Raw genomic sequence first — 21,506 nt, forward strand, 5'->3', positions numbered from 1 at the left:
GGAGGCCACCCCTAACGGCCGAGAACAAGACAAAAACAGGCCCCGGATCACATGGGTCTCTCCCCCCCTCCCATGGGTCCCTCCAAGTTGTCCCCGCCCGCAGTCCAGTAAATCCACTGGAGGTCAGGCAGGGGGCCCCAAGGAGGCATGAACCTCCAAGAGAAGGGTTAGCCTAGAAATAAGAAACTACCTGGAAAAAAAAAAAAAGGGGGGGTGGACGGTACGTGGGGGATCAATAGACCAGTAGAAGGGGAAAAATCACCCCCTCCCTCTCTGGCCCTGGTGGCACAGGGATTCCGTGAAAAAGACCTTGAGTTTGAACTTATGACCTTCAGGGTAAAAAAAAAAAAAACTGAGCCCCCAAAAATAGAGAGGATAAAAAAAAACACCACTTTAGCCCTTCGTTCCTCTATTTTTGGTCAAACAAAGCAATAATAATCCATCATTCCTCTAATGGTCACAAGTCCTATCACATTATGGGGTATAAGGACGTTATATCCTATGAAGACACTGCTCTTCCCTGGCCCCTTTCTATCCTCTCTGATCTCTTTGGCCCAGTGAAGTTTGTTGTATTGTAGGTTCGGTTTGGTAGGTGTTGTAGCCAATTTGGGACCTCCATCTCCTCCATCTCCATAAACCTAAACATCTCAGGTAACTCCATAGGCTGTTGTAAATGAAATGACTGTGCATTCTTCTTAATAATGACCGCTATGGGGTACCCCCAACGATATGTTCCGCCTGCTTGTTTAACCTTATCTAATACCAAGCGCAGCATGGCTCTCCTTTGTAAGGTAGCACGGGAGAGATCTGGCAGTATTTGTATTCTAGTCCCTTCATACACCACTCCTCCTGCGTCCCAAGCTTTCCGACTCACAAGTTCTTTATGTGAAAAGTTCAAGAAGCAACCAATCACATCTCTTGGTTTACTGGGGTTCGGTGAGGGGGGACCCAGCGCTCTATGCAGCCGCTCAAACTCCAAGGGTTGGGAAAGGCCCTGGCCCACCAATTGTTGGCAAATTGCTACTATGCACTGCTGCAGCGTCTCAGACCCCACTGTCTCGGGGACCCCCCTGAACCTCAAATTTTTTTCGTCTGCTTCTGTCCTCGATCTCTTCTATCTTTAACTGTAGGAGATCAACTTGCAGGGAATGTGTACTCTGTATTTGTTCTAATTTAGCTACTCGCTTTTCCAACATTCCCCCCTCAGTTTCAACATGTGTCAACTTATCTGTCAGATGTTGTATCTCCCCATGGACAGACTCCATCTCTCTCCGGTGGGACTCCTCCATTCGTGTTACCAGCGCCTCCATCTCTGCACGTGTAGGGAGCGCCAATATGTCAGCCCGCGTTGGTAAGGTTTGTAACACCTCCTTTAGGGACCTCAGTTCTCCCTCTTGCAGTCCCTGCTGTGGCTCCATCTCCAGTTGTCTCCTCTCTCCCAGGCACAGGCTACCGACGCCCCCTCCTTTTGCTCCGCTGTCTGTGACAGCGCCGACCTGGGGGAACTCACTTTGATCTTCTTTCTCTCTGTGTGTGGACGAGGACGCTGACGGAGCACACGCTTCCTTACTCCCACGTGACTCGGCTGCTCGAATCCGGTTCACCGCCGCCCGTGTCTGGGGGAAGAACTGCTGGATATCAGCTTGTACACGCACTCTGGAGGTTCTGGAGGTTCTCTCTTCCTGCTTCATCCCCAGTACACCTCTTACTGGGTTTAGATCCCCGGAACCGCCACGCCGCTACTCCCTCCAACCAAGCAGGTAAGATGCACTTTTCCCGGCCATAGAGTATTGCTCAGCTACTCACTAAAGTCCGGAGGTAAACGGGGGTTTAGAGGAGCTCTGGAGTCAACTTGCCTCTACTCCGCCATCGTTAGGCCACTCCCCATCCCGTGAACATTTTAACCTATGTAGTGCAAAGGTAAACCCCATTGCATGGGTTAATTTAACAGTCAAGAGGCTTTATTTCCAGTTTAATCCTGTAAGTTTTTTAATGTTCTCAGCCCATCTGAACAGGGTGGATAAAAAAAAATGATTTTTATTTTTTAAATTTTAAATGTGATTTTGTTACAATTGATAACAATTTTTTTTTTAATGAAATGCATTTGGAGTAAAAATCTATCTAACGTTGGCTTTCCATTTAAGATACATTAATAATTTAGTTTTATTCAGCATGAAATGGAGCTTAGTTTATGTAGCATAAGGCTGTATATTCTGCAATATTTACGTTTTTGGTAAACTCATTCAATGAATGCAAGCTGAGATCGCAACGCAATTTCACAGTAACCCATGAGATTAAACAAAGTTCAGGAACATTCCTTTATCCCATTGTTTTGCAAATCTATGTACACTACAAACTATATGATCGAATCAGTTCTGATATCGCTGTTTTACTAGCCTGACAGCTTATTAGTCTAAATAAAAAACCTTCATTTTGTTTGCAAATATCAAAGATTCTAACTACCAGCAAGAATAAGTCCTTACATTTAAAGAGAACCTGTCATTTCAGATCCATCATGGCAGCGCCTGTTAGCAGGCATCCACTAGCCTGCTGCTGCCACGTCCCATACCTTGTGTCACTGCCGCATCACCAGCCATCCCATTAAAGTGAGTCAACAGTGGGTCAGAGGAGGATCCACTGCGGGACCGAGATGACAGTTGCTCTTTAACCACTTCCCGCCCGGCCTATAGCAGATTGATGCCCGGGTGGTTCTGTTATCCTGACTGGGTGTCATATGATGTCCAGCAGGACAACATGCCAGCGCGGCGATCGTGGTGTGTTAGTCTGACAGACTGCATCTCTGATCATGATAAGAAACCTCTGACGGAGACTTCTTATGTGATCAGCTGTGACCAATCACAGCTGATCATCGTGTTAACCAGGAAGTGCTAATAAATGGCATTCCTTGGGTCGCGCTGACAGGGAGAGCCGATCGGTGGCTCTCCCTGTCAGAGGGGGGGGGGGGGGGTCTGTGCTGATTATCAGCACATTGATGATCAGTACAGCCCCATCATATGTGCCACCACAGCTGCCGAAAAGGTACCCCTTCAGGGAACAATGTATTTTCAGCATGATGGAGCACCTTGCCATTAAGCAAAAGGGACAACGAAGTGGCTTGGAGAACAAAACATCAATATTTTGGCACAATGGCCAGGAAACTCCCCAGACCTTAATCCCATTGAGAATTTATGATCAATCCTCAAGAACAAAAAAAAAAAACACAAATTCTGACAAACTCCAAGCATTAATTATGGAAGAATGGGCTGCTATCAGTCAGGATGTGGTCCAGATTGTGAGCGGCATGCTCTGCTCTTTACATCAATTTGATGCAAATATTGACTCTTTATATCCATTTTGTGTAATTGTCAGTATAAGCCTTTGACACTTAAATGCTTGCAAAAACATGTCAGTATACCATAGTAACGTATGACAAAAAGATCTAAAAACACTGAAGCAGCAGACTTTTTAAAAAAAATTATTTGTGTGATTCAACTTTTGGCTACGGCTGTACTCTTAATACACTGCACCACAATATGTCGTTTGCTTCCCATCTGTGCATTATAATGCAGTTCAATGCACATACTTTGAGGTATCATTCAACATGTCACCAGCCATCCTATGCACATATGTGAAAACAGCATTAATCTGGAGTTCGAGTGCTAGCATATTGTTGTTTTAACCCATTCGTTGTACTTCATTAACATTTATTTTAATGTTTGCTAAATGACTTTTTTTTTTTATATCCTAGATAGTGATATATGGAGACTTGCCACAGAAGGAGAATATTTTATATTTGGCCAATCATCAATGTACAGGTTAGTATGCCACTTCAATAGATTAATTAGTAATATATATCCAAATGCCATTATTTATATGTATGTATATGTGTGTGAGATAGATATATATATATATATATATATCTATCTATCTCAATTATATTCATTTATTGAACATGTTTTTCCTGAAGAGTGGTGAAAAGTAAACAATAATATGCTATAACAATATTGAGTAAAGTTCTGTTCAGAATTTACAAATTTTTTATTTATTTTTTTGCCCCTAGTTGATTGGATTATTGCAAACATGATGGCTGTGCAGCAGAATGCCTTGGGCCATGTTCGATATGTTCTGAAGGATGGTCTGAAATTTCTTCCTCTCTATGGCTGGTATTTTTCACAGGTACTTCTTCTTCTTTTTTTTTTTTTTTTTTTTTTTTTTTTTTTTTTTTATTTATTTTCAAATAGTTTGGGATACATTTAGAACAGACCTGGGCAAACTACGGCCCGTGGGCCGTATACGGCCCGGCGGACCTTTTAATCCGGCCCCCGGGCAGTGTTGCCAATAGGGTTGTCCCGATACCGAGTATTAGCGGGAGTACTCGTACTCCCGCTAATACCCCCGATACTAAAATATTTTGCCCCCTTTCACACTGGGGCGGTTTTCAGACTCTTTAGTGCTGAACATGGCCTCTGCTAAGCGTCTGAAAACCTCCCATTCATTCAAGTGTGACTTTTCACACTCGGGTGAGCAATGAAAGGTAAATGAATAAATACAGTAAGTGTGTTCTGTGTATCCTTCCCCACCAAGGGGGAAATTGTATATGTCCCAAAAAAAAAAAATGCAAGAAGTATCCACTGATAGGCAAATCCACAAAGAAAGTTTGTGTTCTTTAATCGAAGACTACTCCCATTTTTTTTTCTTTTCAAATGAGGAGAGGGCTAGTGTTCAATTTCTCACTAGAGTGTGTGTGTGTGTGTGTTTTTTGTTTTGTTTTTTTTAACATGTTGGAAAGAGCTCTACTCCATGTTGGCTCAGCTGGCAATGTCCATGGGGCTGATTTAATAAAGGCAATGATCCTAACTTGTGTTCATTTTAAATACCCAGGCAGGATTTGGTGGCAATTTTGTATTTTAAATTCTCCTGCACCTGTTTTGGTAGGCAGTCAGAATTATTACTTAAGTAAATCAGCCTAACTTTATGTTCTGGTGCTCTATATCTATTCCTATAGATAATCCGTTAGGTGTAGTTGATACCCATCTGCAAAAAGACTGTCGGCCATTCCTGAAATTGTCTGTTTTGTCAGGTAATTGGGGAGAAGAGATTAGATGTGACATTGATTTCTTTATTCTAATGTTCAATTTATTTTAATGAATCAGTGCTTGAATAATGATTTGATGGTGATTGAAGGTTGACTTCTAAACTAAAAATTTCAAATGTGTAATTTATGTCCTGCAGTGTCAAGCCTCAAGTGTTGAGGACTGTATAATAGCTGTCTTTTAATTATATATTTATTCCTAATTTCTTCACAGCATGGTGGAATTTACGTAAAGAGGAGTGCCAAGTTTAACGAGAAGAATATGAGGAACAAGTTGGAATCTCAAATGAAGGCTCAGACTAAGGTAATGCATACAAATATGTGCACATCATCAATTTGTTGTTACTTACCTTACATTTACCTGATGTAGGCTAGAAATATCTGTGTTTTGAAGAAATCTTCATCGGCTCTCCTGTCCAGGATCACTTTGTGTGTGTGTGTGTGTGTGTGTGTGTGTACACATACAATACAGTGCCCCCAGCGTGTGGGCACTGGATATCCTCCGGCACCCACCGACCATCAGGGAAAAAGCACAGAATGGAGGTCTGCCTATGTAAACAAAGCAGATCTCCATTGTGACAGTGGGGAGGGATGGATGGATTTTGTGTTCCTGCAAAGCAGGAAAAATTCTGTCACTTCTACTAGAAAAAAGCACATAACATGGTACACAAAAATACTGGTTAGGCACACCGGTTAAACGTTAGATTGCTCTAGATGTTTAACCCCTTCCCAGACAGTGTTAGTGCAGTGACAGTGCACATTTTTTGTATTGATTACTGTAATAGTGTCACAAAAATCCATAAGTATATACCATAGTTTGGTTTTCGCGAACGCTATAGCATCTACAATCAATAAATGCTTATTGGCTTTTTTTTTTGTTTACCAAAAATATGTAGCAGAATACATATTAGCTTAAATTTATGAAGAAATTTGATTAGACTTTTTATTTATTTATTTTTTCTTGTATTGGATATGTTTTACAGCGGAAAGTAAAAAAAATTTTCCCCAACATTTTCTGTCTGTTTTTTTTTGTTTACAGCGCAAACAATAAACACAGTGGGGATCAAATACCACCAAGAGAAAGCTCTATTTGTAGGGGGAAAATGACACCGATTTTATTTGGGTACAGTGTCATATGACCGCGCAATTGTCAGTTAAAATAACACAGCGCCGTGTCGCAAAAAATGGCCTGGTCATGAAGGGGGGTAAAAGTGATTAGACGTCTGTTTATTAATCGGCTCCACCAACTACTAGGCCGCAGACCAGCTATTTATTTATTTTTTTGTCCAGATGATTGCTACAGAGAAGGAACATGTGTTTTTTCTTTTTAGTGCATGTTTTAATCCTAAATGAAATGTCATGAAAAATGGCTTTTATAGCTGAGTAATGTAATGTTCTGTAGTGCTTAAGGGTTCAATTTCCCTTGCAATTACTGCTGATGTTTACTGTGTAATGCATATGCAATACTCATACATCATTATTCTACTCAGAGAAGTGTGAATTGGCCTGCAAGTGGCTCCTGGGGTAAATGTTTTGTATAATGTGAATGTAAAGTGATACTGTCAAAGCAGTTTCCTCTCTAATCTACATGTATGACACTGGGAAGACCTTTTATAGCTGTGTAGCAATGCCACAGGGAAGTTTCTGGCAAAGGCGTGATTTGAATACCACTGTTATCTTCTTCAACCTTTTTAGCTGCAAAAATGCATACCGATGCATTTCTGAATAGACAATTGTTTTTCATTCCCTGAATGTATGTCTGTAAAATTATATTTCTTAGTCGTACAATACAAACAGTCTGTTTAATAATATAAATTGGATTATACGCAAATACCTTCACATAATTGAATACTAGCAAAAATGGAGGCCTGTAGGGGAGCAACCCTACTATATAATTCCTTCCACTCCCAGCTAGCCTCAGTTTTCTGCCAATGTACTTTAGGTGATGAACCTCATCTCTCTACATAGAGAAGCTTACCCTCTTTCAATGAAGAATTCTCTTTTTCTCTCTCCTTCTGAATATTAAACTAAGCTGATTCTTCTATCAAGATTCCTGCTGCACCATAGTCACTGCGGCACCTACTGCAGCTTCCATATCGGTTGACTCCTCAGCAGAGCTATAGGGGGAACCGTACCTGGACTGCTCCAGATGGTGAAAGCGAGACCAGCCTGTAATGTTGTTGACATCTGCTGAATTCTGATGTAGACATCCTTTAGTACCTAGTGCAACACATGGAGTTGGCCCCAGTGTTCTTTACAGGCCCAGGGTCTGTCTGGCAGTGGCTTAGCCCTGTTCCTGAAAACCCCTGAAGGGTGAAAGCTCTTTTAAACGTGTGTGTTTTTTTTTTTTTTTGATCTTCTTTGGAGTGTGGGTGCCACTGACTACCTTTTTAAAGTGGTCATGGCTGATGGGTGTACATTTGCCACCTCTTTCAATGGGTTTACTGCAGCGGCATGGCTTGGACTGGCTACATCTCCTATGGCACAGTACAGGCATACCCACTTTTAAGTACACAATGGGGTTTATATGTATAGAAGCTGTTACTGGCCTACAAATTCATGGCACTAAGGCATTCTTCCCTCTCCACTGTTTTGAAGCTCATGGTCACCCCTCAGTCTAAGATTTTATTTTTTGGCCTTGTATAGGGTTGCACCTATACCGATTCTAGTATGGGTGCCGATATTAAGCACTTGTACTCGTGCAAATGCTCTGATACTTGCCTCCTCAGCATAGTGGGGGGCGGACAGCCTCACAGATAAGTGCGGGCAGTTATAAGCACCGATCTTCCTGTATAGCTTTTAAAAGCAGCTGAAGACGCTGCTGCTCCTCTCCCTCCCGCAGCTTTTAGCTACTTTATTAAAAGCTATACAGGGAGATCAGTGCTTGTAACTGCCTGCACCGATTGTCCGGACTGTTCTGTGTCCTCCTGCGGCTCTTCCAGGTCCTCTGCTGGCTCCCCCGATCTGCTCTGCCCCCCCCTCCCCCATCCATGTAGTCCTGTGCCTCCCTGGGTCCTCTGTTGGCTCCCCGGGTCTGCTCTGGTTCCACTCTGTTGGGATGGAGTGCGGAGTAAGGAGCTGGTAAATGCCATTTACTGGCTCCTTCCTTTTCTGATCGAATAGAGGCAGTGATCACTTACGGTCCATTCATAATGGCATCATAAACTGTGCGTCAGTTTAGGAATGGAGAGAAGCCTCTGTCTCCTCTCTATTCATCTTCAGTGCAGCTGAGGCTGCAGAGAAATGGACTGGGGAATCTGTGTCCTCGGTTTCTTTCCCTGTCTCAAAGGGGAGATGTCAGGGGCCTGTTTAGACCCCTGAGATATCGCACCAAAGCCCTCCCAACAGGGCTGATTAAAAAATTAAAGAATTGTAATAAAAAAATATTTAAAACGTTAAATTGTTAAAAAAAATAAACGCTGACACTGTCCGCCCTTATGCTGTAAAGCACTGCGCAAACTGTTGGTGCTATATAATAATAATATAATGTGCTAGTATATATCGCATTATGAAAGGCTTACCTTAGAACAAAGCTCTCCAGTAGCGCGCTCTCACCGCTAACAAGGCTTCTATCTTCACCCGATCTTCCTTCCGGATTTAAGGCTTCGGCTGTTTGACTGGCTGAGCCGCGATGATGTCCCTCCCGCGCATGCCACGTCCATGGCTTGACTCTCCTAGGATGTCAAGAGGTCCATTGAGAGCGCAGTGTAAATGCACCTAGTTTTAGCGCCACTATTCGGCCACTAGCGGGACGATTTTAACCCCTGCTAGCTTCCAAAGAAAGGGTTAAATGGGCCCTAAAAGCACAGGTGGTGAAGCACGCTTTGCAGGTGCTTCAGCAGCGGTGCCCATTCATTTCAGTGGGCAGGGGCAGTTTAGGACCAGTGTATACACCACTCCTCCACCACCCCAAACATACTGCTTGCAGGACTTTTTTTTTTTTTTAACGTCCTGCCAGTGCAGCACCCCAGTGTAAAAGCACTTGGGCTCTCACACTGGGGCTGAAGGGGAGGCGTTTTTCAGGTGCTTTAGGTGGTGCTGTTTTAGCTGTTTAGTGCTTGAAAAACACCTCAGTGTGCAAGGGTTCTAAGGACACCATACCTACTCTCACTGACACTGTACACTCTTTCTTTGTGTTAGAGTAGCCTAAGCCTTCTCTCCCTAAGGTATCCAGCATGGGCTTTCATAGTTGTGTACACCAGGTAAGGGCCCACTCACACTATGTGCAGTTACTTGTGTTTTTTATTTTTATTCATGGATAAATGTGGGTGACTACAATAATACACAAACAATAGTTTTCTGAGCGTCATGTTCACATCAGAACACAATGTTTCACTGTGTTCCAGAGCTGTACTAATATGCAACATGTTTGCATAATATTGCACCTCTCTGGATGGCCCTGCAAGGCACCACACAGCAAGCACAGCTAACGCTGCAGTGACTTGAATGAAGTGTTCCTTGATACACTTCCCGTAAAGTTGAAACAAAAGTGTGAAAGGGCCCTAAAACTTTCCTGATCTCTGTACTGTAGAGCCTGTCATGTATGGAGACTGGTCCCACCAAGGGAACGTCTCTGGATATGACACTGAGCACATTTACTCACCGTCTTTGGTATGATGAGGCCTGTTAAACCGCTGTATGGTCTTGGCAACTGTGCTGCAGTTCAGTTTCAGGGTTTTGGCAATCTTATAGCCTATGCCATCTTTATGTAGAGCAACAATTTTTTTCTTTGCCATGAGGTACCATGTTGAACTTCCAGTGACCAGTATGAGAGTGGGAGCGATGACACCAAATTTAACACGCCTGCTCCCCATTCACACCTGAGACACTAACAAGTCACATGACACCAGGGAGGAAAAATGTCTAATTGGCCCCGATTTGGACATTTTCACTTAGGGGTGTACTCACTTTGGTTGCTAGCAGTTTAGAAATTAATGGCTGTGTTATTTTGAGGGGACAGCAAATTTACACTGTTATACTGTACAAGCTGTACACTGTCACATTAAAAGATATAATAAAATATTTACAAAAATGTGAGGGGTGTACTAACTTTTGTGATATACTTTATTCTTTTCTGGCAGTCTATAAGATGAATGCTGTCTTGACTAACTGCAAATGACCCAAAATCTTAGTTCCATCTTAACAGATATCTCAGTTCAGTCATTTAGGCTAAATACCTTTCGGCCTTGCGCTACCGCATGAATGGCTTGGCAGTCACACTTCATTCAATCTCCAGGATCTGTTTTCTGTCTGTGCACAGCATTCTTTGGCTTAAATGCTGTTCAGCTTCGCTCCCATGCAAGAAATGCCTTGAGTGGTTATCCTCCTGATGGAGAGCACCTGTTGATCCTTTCTTGGATGGGTACATCAAGCAGATATTAGAGGGCATGTGTACTCTTCTCTCCCAAAAGAAAAAAGTTTGCATCTGATGTTTATAATTTGTGGTCCACCCCATCTGGTGAGTGAGCCGCAAGGCAGATCACCCTTCTGTGAGAAGGGAAGATGGAGATCTTGTTTTTCTGCTAAGCAGGAACATGGATCGCTGTCTTCCCCCAGTCAAAGCACCCTCCACACAGTTAGAAAACACCCCCTAGGGACACATTTAACGCTTTAATCGCCCCATATAACCCCTTCCCTGCCAGTGTCATTTGTACAGTGACGGTGCATTTTGTTTTATTATTTTTTTTTAGCACTGGAGTTACTGGTCCCCAAAAAGTGTCACTTAGTGTCAGATATGTCCACCGCAAGTGTTGCAGTCCTGCTAAATCCGCTGATCGCCGACAGCGTCGCACAGCCGCGCAATTGTCGGTTAAAGCAACGCAGTGCCATATCGCAAAAAATAGCCTAGTTGGGAGGGGGTTGATCCTTTCGGAGCTGAAGAGGTTAAGCCAGCCATAGACTATTTAAATTTTAGCAGGGAGTGGCAAAGCTTCGAACCATGTATAGGCAGGCTGATTGTACCTAAGTTTATTGACTGATCGACTTGGTTACAACCAGCCTATTGGTTTTTTCATGTGATTATTGCCATCAGCTATAGCCTCTAGCAATAATCACTGTGTTCTTCCAGCAGGGATGGCTCCTCAGTAGATTGTTACCAATGATTCTAAATGTTAAACGTGCACACAGGGAGATTTACAAAAACTGGTGCCGCTGTGCATTGTAACCAATCGGCTTGTAGGTTTTATTGTCAAAACATAATTGAAGTTAGAAGCTGATTGGTTACTATACTATGCGCAGCTACACCAGATTCTGTGTGCAGCATTTTATTAAATCTCCCCACTGTGTGCAGTGTTTGAACAGCAGCTGTCAGATCTTTACTTGTAAAAAATCAATCGGTGGGGCTGGCACTGTTGAATGCGAATAGAGACTCTGACCACCCCAGAATGATTGTGCAACCATGTGAATGTCAAAGTAAAGTGAAAATAGACGCCATTCTTTTTTATAGCTAATAAATCTGAGAAGAATGTAGGGGCTTCTATCGCTAATTTTCCTGCTCGTCTCAGATTCCTTCCTCTTCTGTATTGCAAACTGGGGGAAGCATACTTCAAGTGAAGTAAAAGCACCAAATCTTGGGAGATATTAAAGCCCAGAAGGTCCAATACAACCGACAAGCAGTTGGCACTTTTTAGATTTTAGTAATGATATCTTATGTATTTGTCATGGTGGTTTTAGCTCCTATTATATGCAGTGTTTACTGTAAATTAATCTGTCCACCCCTGTACTAAAGGTACAATGAATGGAACATCTTCTCCATTAAACCCCACAATTTAAAAATGTATAACTATTTAAGATAGTCCAGCAATTGCTTATTGTTTTGTTGTAGCTGTGGTTACAATTTTAGCTGAAGAGTGTATACTACTGACTGGAGTGAATCCAGTGTGTTTTTTTGTAAAATATAAAATAATAAAGGTTAACATTGACACTTGTAGCTGGCTGTGCCTTCTCCTATAAATCTACAGTAATTTTGATAGCTGAAGAATTGCTGAGCCAGATGACTTTTCCCATGACTTTCCCTACAGATTGCAACTAAAGTCTTCACATTTTACTTTGCTTTTTTTTGTCCTAGTCATCTGTGGGCTTTTCTGGGTTTATGTGCATCACTTGACAGCATTTGATAAATCCCAGTTGTTTTAATTTCCCTAATAATAGTGTGTGAGTAATTCGGAGTAGCTGAGCCTTAACTTCGTGGAAATGTTACTTATTCAATGGCCTGGGGATCTGGCTTGAACGCGAAGGGCTTTACATCTGGCACACATCTTATGAAGTTATGGTGCTATAGTTTATGGTGTCAGTAAGAAATATTTTTCATCATAATTAATAAATATTTTTCGTTTTAGGTTTGTCTTCCAAAACTGCCATAAATGGTTTTTGCCAAAACCTTAGTGATCTCTTTCAGAGAAGTAAAGTGACACTTCTGGGTATGGATGGGCATATGACTGTTCTCTCCCATGTGAAAGTGCTGTATTAGACCCAGCGATGTCACATGGGGATATGTATGCAAGCACAGACAAGTCAGTTTGCTGCTTTCCTTCCCTGGTCCTGGCAGCCAGGTGGGTCGCGGCAAAAAAAAAAGAAAAAGCCCACGCCCTTTAATTTTTTTTTATTTAGTACATTTGAAAGCTGAGACTTGGAAATACCAATTTCAGGGCAGTTTTGCCCCCATACTCCTGCCAGCCATGCAGAACTGTTGATCCTTGAGACCCTGCAAAAAAACTAAAGTGTATCTAAGGGCCAGTTCACACCAGAGGCAGTCCAGAAAGAGGAGAAAAAACCTACTGGAACACTTTTAAACTGCATCAAAAATGCAAATTGTGTTTTTTGGGATGTCATCCGGCCCTAAAGCCATAATATTTACTCTTAACCTTTTTTTTTTATTTTTTTTATCTGAGCTAAGGATTTAAAAACCCTTTGTCATGATTTTATTGCTACCTTTGACACTAGTACTAAAATGAGGTTTACTAAAATAGGATGAGGGGAAGCCCTTCTATAAGGTGATGATAGTCACCTGGTGAACTTAAAGGGGTTGTAAAGGTAAAATAGATTTAGGTTTTCCCTAAATATCTTCCTTTACCTTAGTGCAGTCCTCCTTCACTTACCTCATTCTTCAATTTTGCTTTTAAATGTCCTTATTTCTTCTGAGAAATCCTCATCCTGTTCTTCTATCTGTAACTACACACCGTAATGCAAGGCTTTCTCCCTGGTGTTGAGAAAGCCTCTTGAGGGGGCGAGCAAGAGTGTCAGGACGCCCACTAACACACAGCTCCTTTCTCTATCTGCAAAGTAGATAGCATCCTGACCCTCCTGCTCGCCCCCTCAAGAGGCTTTCTCCACACCAGGGAGAAAGTGTCACATTACTGTGTGTAGTTACAGACAGAAGAACAGGAAGTGAGCATTTCTCAGAAGAAATAAGGACATTTAAAAGCAAAATGGAAGGATGAGGTAAGTAAAGGAGGATTGCACTAAGGTAAAGGAAGCTATTTAGGGAAAAAAATGTTTACCTTTACCACCCTTTAACTGCTTGCTGACCAGCCGCCGCAGTTATACGGCGGCAGGTCGGCTCTGCTGGGCGGGAGGAGCACGTAGCTATACGTCACCTCACCCAGCAGCCAATAGGGGCATGCGTGCGCCACGCCGGAGGCACGCATGCGCGCTCACCCCCGACTTCCGTGCGATCAGTCATTTCCCCTAGTGAGTCCACCCCCCCCCCCCCTACAGTTGGAACACACCCAGGGAACATGCTTAACACCTTCCCCACCCCCTAGTGTTAACCCTTTCCCTGCCAGTGGCATTTTTATAGTAATCCAATGCATTTTTATAGCACTGATCGCTATAAAAATGCCAATGGTCCCGAAAATGGGTCCGCCATAATGTCGCAGTACCGAAAGAAAATCGCTGATCGCCGCCATTACTAGTAAAAAAAAAATAATAAAAATGCCATAAAACTACCCCCTATTTTGTAAACGCTATAACTTTTACGCAAACCAATCAAAAAGGGCTTATTGCGATTTATTTTTATATATTTTTGGGGGATATTTATTATAGCAAAAAGTAAAAAATATTATTTTTTTTCAAAATTGTCGCTATATTTTTGTTTATAGCGCAAAAACTAAAAACCGCAGAGGTGCTCAAATACCACCAAAAGAAAGCTCTATTTGTGGGAAAAAAAGGACGCCAATTTTGTTTGGGAGCCACGTCGCATGACCTCGCAATTGTCAGTTAAAGCGACGCAGTGCCGAATTGCAAAAAGTGCTCTGGTCTTTGACCAGCAATATGGTCCGGGGTTTAAGTGGTTAACAAGGCTGATTTTCACAACATAACTGCAAAGTGATTCATTCATTTTACTTGCGTTTTGCGATCACCCATGAAATCTAATACATTTTTGGGTCAAGGTCTTATTTTAAACACACCATTAAAGCGGTTCTCCACCCTAAAGTGGAGTCCCGCTGATCGGAACCCTCCCCCCCTCCGGTGTCACATTTGACACCTTTCAGGGGAGAGGGGGGTGCAGATACCTGTCTAAAGACAGGTATTTGCACCCACTTCCGGCCCGGCATTCACGGGCAAAAGACGGGCATTCCGTCACATCCCGTCGCCCCCCCGTTGTGTGCTGGGAACACTCGGCTCCCAGCACACAGCGGGAGCCAATCGGCGGGCGCGGCGAGACTCGCGCATGCGCCGTAGGGAACCGGGCAGTGAAGCCGCAGCGCTTCACTTCCTGGTTCCCTCAGCGTGGATGGCGGGGGGAGCAGCAGAGAGACGAGCGATCGCTCGTGCTCTGCTGCGATCGGCGCTGGACTCCAGGACAGGTAAGTGTCCTAATATTAAAAGTCAGCAGCTGCAGTATTTGTAGCTGCTGGCTTTTAATATTATTTTCCCATGGCACATCCGCTTTAAGGTAAATTAAGCAGAAGGAAATGTATCCGGACATACATCTTATTGAAACCCTATTTAAATATATTCCCTTCCATTATGCCAAGTAAAGACTAAGTGGACTTAAGTGATTTTAAGCTGGTATAATACTCATAAACTTATATATAAGTCTATTTATTCAGGCTATACAATAGCTTTGCCAACAAGTTAATCCTCAGATGAAAAGAGCTGGCATTCCCAGAGATTACTTTAGGATAAACCTATTTCCATCAGGATTTCTGCTAAGAAGTGGTATGTGCAAGCATTCTAAACTGCTTTGCTGTCACATAACATTACTATGCCTCAGCTGTATGGTGCATTTTTTTCCTTTTTTCTGTAGAATAAAAATGTCCGATTTCATCTGAAGATTACTTTTTTTTTTTTTTTTTTTTTTTGAGCCCTGGGCTTTTTTTTTTTTCTTTACGCCTCTGTTTGCAACTCTAGTCATCTAATGTGTATATGCACATTATGTTGTTTACAAGTATATTTTAGAGCAGCTTTGAGGGGCCAAAAAAATGGTTTTAAACCTGCATTCAGAGCTTTTCGGTATAATTTACGCTCCTACATACCTAAACATACCCAGGCATGCGCATAAGCGTGTACATTTATACTAATGGCTGGAATAAATTGGTTTTCTAGCCAATAGAAAATGTGTGTACTCTTACACATCTAAACACAGTTCACGTGTAAAAACATGGCATTGGAGACATATATATAGAAAGAAGGTTTGCTTTTCAGGGTCCTAGACTATGGAACGCTTTACCAACCAGCATTCGGTTGGAGGAAAACCACCTGACTTTCAGAAGACAGATCAAAACTCTGCTCTTTTTGATGTCATGAGACACGAACAACTAGCGCCCAGAAGCGATTCAGTTCGCATGCGCCGCGCTTTATACGTTTTTCATTCATTCATTCATATATATATTTTTTTCTGTCAGCATATTTGAAGCATTTATTCATAAGCCTGTGTACATGAGACCTACATACATTTTTGTCTTGAGCATTGTAGATTGTTGCCTAAGCAAATAACTACTTTTTTTGTTTTATAGTCCATTTAATTTGTCCAAGATGCTTTCCCCGACTTGTTCATTCCCCAACTTGTTCATTCCCTAACTTAGTTGGGGTAGGCAGTACACTTTGGTGGGGGTGAATCGGCCACGCCCCGTGAACTTTTGACCTCTAGGAACCCTCCTTCTGACCTTTGACCTCTGGGGGAGGTCCCTGTTCCAATTCCTGTGTCCTAGCCTTATTCTACACACAGCTGCACTCTTTTCAAAAAGTAACAGCGGGTACGGGGGGATGACCCCTGCCCACTGTCACCCTGAGGAACTGGAACATGTTCCAAAAGCTAGAGAAAGGAGATTACCGCTCCAGGTGGGTGTGATGAACAATCGGTGACTATTCAGGAGATCAAGAGTGCCGGAAGATGGACAGCCGCACTCCAAAAAAACTTTTAGGTTGTCTTTAATATTAAAAGGAATGAAAAAAAGCTGAACTTGGCCTTTAATATCCAGACCCAATTTTGCAACTTTGACATGTGTTAGTAAAACTGTACATATCGTAACCACTGTTGTTGTTGTTTTTATTTTTGTTTGTTTGTTTGTTTTTTTTTGTTTTTTTAGAACAAATTAGGCTTTCAAGCTTAAGGGCCCTTTCACACGGGCGGATCAATAATGATCCGCTCCGTGTGTCTGCACAAGCTCAGCGGGGATCCTCCGTAAAATCCCCGCTGAGCTGACAGCGCGGTCCTCGCACACTGTGCAGGGACCGCCCTGTCTTTCCTCCGCTCTCCCCTATGGGGGATCGAATGAACACGGACCGTATGTCCGTGTTCATCCGATCCGGCAGACGGAAGAAAAATAGAATTTTCTTCCATCCGCAAATGTCATCTGCTGACACCCGTAATCACATAGGGATCAATGTATGTCCCGTTTTCATCCGCAACGGACGGATGAAAATGCGGACATACAGTCCGCACGTGTGAAAGGGCCCTTAGCCTTACATTTTTATGTGGTTACCCTGACTCCCAACCAAAAATCCTGCAAAATAAATTCTCCCACTTCTGACTGTTGCAGGGATACTACTCTTGCAAGCATTATTTCGCCAATCGCTGGTTTTCACAGCAATCATGTGATTGGAATCTGGTTCCTGCGGGTCCCAAATGTTGGTGCAAATTCCAGAGCTGTCACAGGATGAGCACACTCGCAGCACAAACACTAGAACGCATATATTCAACGCCCAGGTTTAAAGCCCACTTCCTGGACACCACATATATATGTATTCTGTTGTCCTGAAGGGGTTAAAGTAAAAATGGCAAAACTACAACCTTACATTTGGATAGTTGGATATAGATATATGAAAGGAAGGTGCATAAAATTAAGAGGCCTGCAATGCACTTCCTGGTGCCAGGAAACAATGTATCAACTGTTGATGAATGTTGGTTAATAGGAATGTGTATCACACAATAAATGAATCAAAGATATTCCCACAAATTCTAGTGGGTCTATCTGCAAAAGCAGCTATTTAAATGGAAAACCATTTAAAACATAAAACAAAGTATCAAAATCTTAGAACGGAAGTTCAATTGATAAACAGCGCTAAAAAAATAATACAATAAAATAAAGTCTAAATCCTCATAGAAAATCCAAAAAGAGAAGTAAGAGTTCAAGGGTGATCCTAGGACAGATATTGTAGTGCACCCTACACCTCTTCCCAGTCTTCACCTCAAACGTGGGTCACACTCCCCCTCAGGGGTTCAAACTCACCACAAGATATAGATATATAAGAAAATACCAAGGCAGGAGGAGCTACAAAATGGCAATGGAAGAAATATGATAAACCGTGGTATAATAAACTTGGATCTGAGTCATGTTTCTGCACCCCAAACCGTTGAATGAAAATCCCGTTCTCTTTAAAAACATGGCTAGCTTTGTAATGTTAAGCCACTGTTATCTGAATGGTTATATTGTTTAATAAAATTGAAGTAGACTATTACTATGCTGTGAAATAGACTGTTTTGGCAGGTTTGTGGCTTGTTTGCCGTTTTTTAGGCTCGGATACAGCTCAAAAAATGCATTCACATTGCACCACAAAATATAATTCTACATTTTCATACACTTTAACCACTTAAGGACCGCCTCCTGCACATTTACAGAATGGCACGGCTGGGCACAGGCACATACCTGTACGTCCCCTTTAAGTGCCGAGCCGTGGGTCGCGGTCCCAGCTTCGGTCGCGGTCCGAAGCTCCGCGGGACCCACGGACCCGATCGCCGCCGGCATCCCGCGATCGGTCACAGGAGCTGAAGAACGGGGAGAGGTGCCTTCCCCGTTCTTCACAGTGGCAATGTCACTGATCGTCTGTTCACACATCCAGACCTGCCCCCCTACAATTAGAAAACACATATGAGGTCACACATAACCCCTACAGCAAAATTGTCCGATGTGTCCGCCATAATGTTGCAGTCAAGAAAAAAATCGATGATCGCCGCCATTAGTAGTAAAAAAATAAAATATTAATAAACATGCCATAAAACTATCCCCTATTTTGTAAACGCTAGAAATTTTGCGCAAACCAATCGTTAAACGCTTATTGCGTTTTTTTTTTTTAAGAATACGTATCGGCCTAAACTGAGGGGAAAAAAAACATTATTTTTTTTATATATTTTTTGGGGGTATTTATTATAGCAAAAAGTTAAAAATATTGATTTTTTTTTTTTTTTTTCAAAATTGTCATTTTTTGTTTAGAGCGCAAAAAATAAAAACCGCAGAGGTGATCAAATACCACCAAAAGAAAGCTCTATTTGTGGGAAAAAAAGAACGCCAATTTTGTTTGGGAGCCACGTCGCACGACCGGGCAATTGTCGGTTAAAGTGATGCAGTGCCGAATCGCAAAAACTGGCCAGGTCCTTTACCTGCATAATGGTCTGGGTCTTAAGTGGTTAAAATCACACCAGGTAAAACAATCACATACTGAGAAATTATCCTTGCTCTTCCAGTCATTTCTAAAAAAAAATATTTCCTTGATTTTGAAAAGAAGCCAAGCCCTGAGTTTCTTACTGTAGATCATTTTTTATTATATTTTTTTCTGTTTTCAGATGTACCTTGTGATATTCCCAGAAGGAACACGCTACAATCCTGATATACCGCAGGTCATTGCCGATAGCCAAGCCTTTGCCATGAAAGAAGGTAAAATACAAATAGAGCTGTTATGATAAATGATCCTCTGACACTTGCAAATAATTAAAAGCTCTTATTTTAGTAAAGTACCATGTCTTTTTTTTGTTGTCAAATGGCTTTATTTCAATTGTTTTTCTTTTTAAAATATAAAACAAGCAGGGCCCTCTGATTCCTACTGTATTACAATTGTACTGTCTTGCCCTTATGTCGTAAAGTGATGTATAAACTGTTGCCTCTATATAAATCCTGTATAATTATAATAATAATTAAAAGAAAAATAAATACCCAGCAGATTATTCTAGTCTGACATATATTTTCTAGGATCAGTCCCTCAAAATATGTTTTTCTCTTTTGTTCATGGATGGACACAGCCTTAAAGTGGAGGTTCACCCGAAAAGTAAATTTTTAATATTAGATTGATGCACATTTTGTCAAGGGGAATCGGGTAGTTTTTTTAAAATCGAAGCAGTACTTATCGTTTTAGAGAGCGATCTCCGCCGCTTCCGGGTATGGGCTGCGGGACTGGTCGTTCCTATTTGATTGACAGGCTTCCGACAGGCTTCCGATGGTCGCATACATCGCGTCACGATTTTCCGAAAGTAGCCGAACGTCGGTGCGCAGGCGCCGTATAGAGCCGCACCGACGTTCGGCTTCTTTCGACTACTCGTGACGCGATTTATGCGACCTTCGGAAGCCTGTCAATCAAATAGGAACGCCCAGTCCCAAAGACCATATCCGGAAGTGGCGGAGAAGATTGCTCTCTAAAACGGTAAGTACTGCTTCGATTTAAAAAAAACTACCCGATTCCCCTTGACAAAATGAGCATCAATCTAATGTTAAGAAATTTTTTTTGGCTGAACTCCCGCTTTATTCTTGACAAAGTGGGTATTGGCCTTCCTTTCAGAAGTGTCTAGGAAGAAAATGCTAACAACTTCAAAGCTGAACAGCCCCGCCCAGAGGGCGGTCCTACTGACTATATCCCCTCAGCCTGCACTAAGCAGATCAGTTTTTTTCTGCCTAGCTAAGGAGAAGTCATGGCTCCCTTCGGGCCCATAGGCCTGGGGGCTTTATTTCAAATCTACTTTTTGGATTTTGGTTTTATTTATTTATTTATTTTTTCCTGTGATCTTCGATCAGCTGCCGACCTGGGCGACAGGCTGGATCCCAGATCCTTGTCCCCCAGTTTCGGCTATCAAGCGTGTGCCAACCATAGTTACGCACTGCCCACTCTACGAGTGGCTGGTGAGCTAGACGCTCCAGGGCACGCATATGACCAGTCTATAGGGCCAAGTCGCAGCAGCCGGGCCGACAGCCACCTTCGTCACCATGCAGCAGATCTGTCTAGGATGCTTCCAGCACAACCCTCAGGAAGGGCAAGTAGTAATCCCCTGCTTCAGCAGGAAGACAGAGCTGGGCATCCCTGGAGAGGTGAGTAAAGGGCCGTATCCCCCTTCTCCCCTTCCTCCCTTCCCTCCTCCTTAGACTCTCTGAGCTAGCTGCTGGGCAGGGGTTCCTCTGGGGTGCTTCACTTGGGGAATCATAAGTCACTAAATCAGTGTATAAAGCTGCATAAGAGATTCTGCTTACCTGTGTGTCCTGCTCCATGCTGTCGGCAGCCATTTTTGCTGTGTCCATGCTGTATTTCTTTACTTGCACTGGTGGCCATGTTCTTGTAGCTGCATTTGTATTGTCCTCTAGCGACGCTCGGTGGCCATTTGACTGCTGCATTACTCTGCTGCACTGTGTTTTTTTGCTAAAACAGCCGCTCGGCGGCCTCCGCAATTTTCTCCAGGCTCCCAGATACGGCGGCGCTCTGGACGAACGTTCCTGTAGCCGCGATGGGTAGGCCTTTAGCCGCCATTTTCCTGTAGATCCATTTAGGCTGGCGGCCATGCTTTTGTGGCCCACGCCCTATTGGCCTCTAGTGTCAGATCGGCGGCCATTTTAACATGGATCTGACCATTTAAAAACAGCAGATGAACAGATACATGCTGCTGACTGAGCAGTCTGAAAAGATTGACAAAAATATCAGCCCCACAAACAACCTTCGATCCCAGCTTTGGAGAGCACAGTTCGACAGACACACTCTGCTAGAGGAAACAGCTCTGCTAGCTAAACCATCTACTACGGTTCCTGGGTGGTGAGTCCTCTGGGGGGGGGGGGGGGACCCTTCGTCTCTGCTGCAGCTAGGAGGGTGAGATACTTGCTTGTGAGTCCCCTGTGTCAGAGTGTGGACAGCATAGCGTCAGAAGCAGACGTCTTTTACCCCGAGACACCTGAGCTGACAATTGATGCCCCTGCACCCGATGTATTATTGGAAGCTATGT

General features: G+C 42.9%; 1 protein-coding gene across 1 annotated transcript in view; it reads left to right on the forward strand.

Annotated features, from left to right (window-relative positions):
* AGPAT5 (1-acylglycerol-3-phosphate O-acyltransferase 5) overlaps positions 1-21,506 on the forward strand; it is a 93,031-nt gene that overhangs the window by 24,753 nt on the left and 46,772 nt on the right. Inside the window, exons 2-5 of the mRNA XM_040349816.1 lie at positions 3,749-3,815; positions 4,061-4,176; positions 5,307-5,396; positions 19,098-19,188. Coding sequence (XP_040205750.1) covers positions 3,749-3,815; positions 4,061-4,176; positions 5,307-5,396; positions 19,098-19,188 — 364 coding nt within the window. The remainder of the gene's footprint in view (positions 1-3,748; positions 3,816-4,060; positions 4,177-5,306; positions 5,397-19,097; positions 19,189-21,506) is intronic.

Source organism: Rana temporaria, chromosome 4, assembly GCF_905171775.1.
Source record: "Rana temporaria chromosome 4, aRanTem1.1, whole genome shotgun sequence".
Classification (NCBI taxonomy): Eukaryota; Metazoa; Chordata; class Amphibia; order Anura; family Ranidae; genus Rana; species Rana temporaria.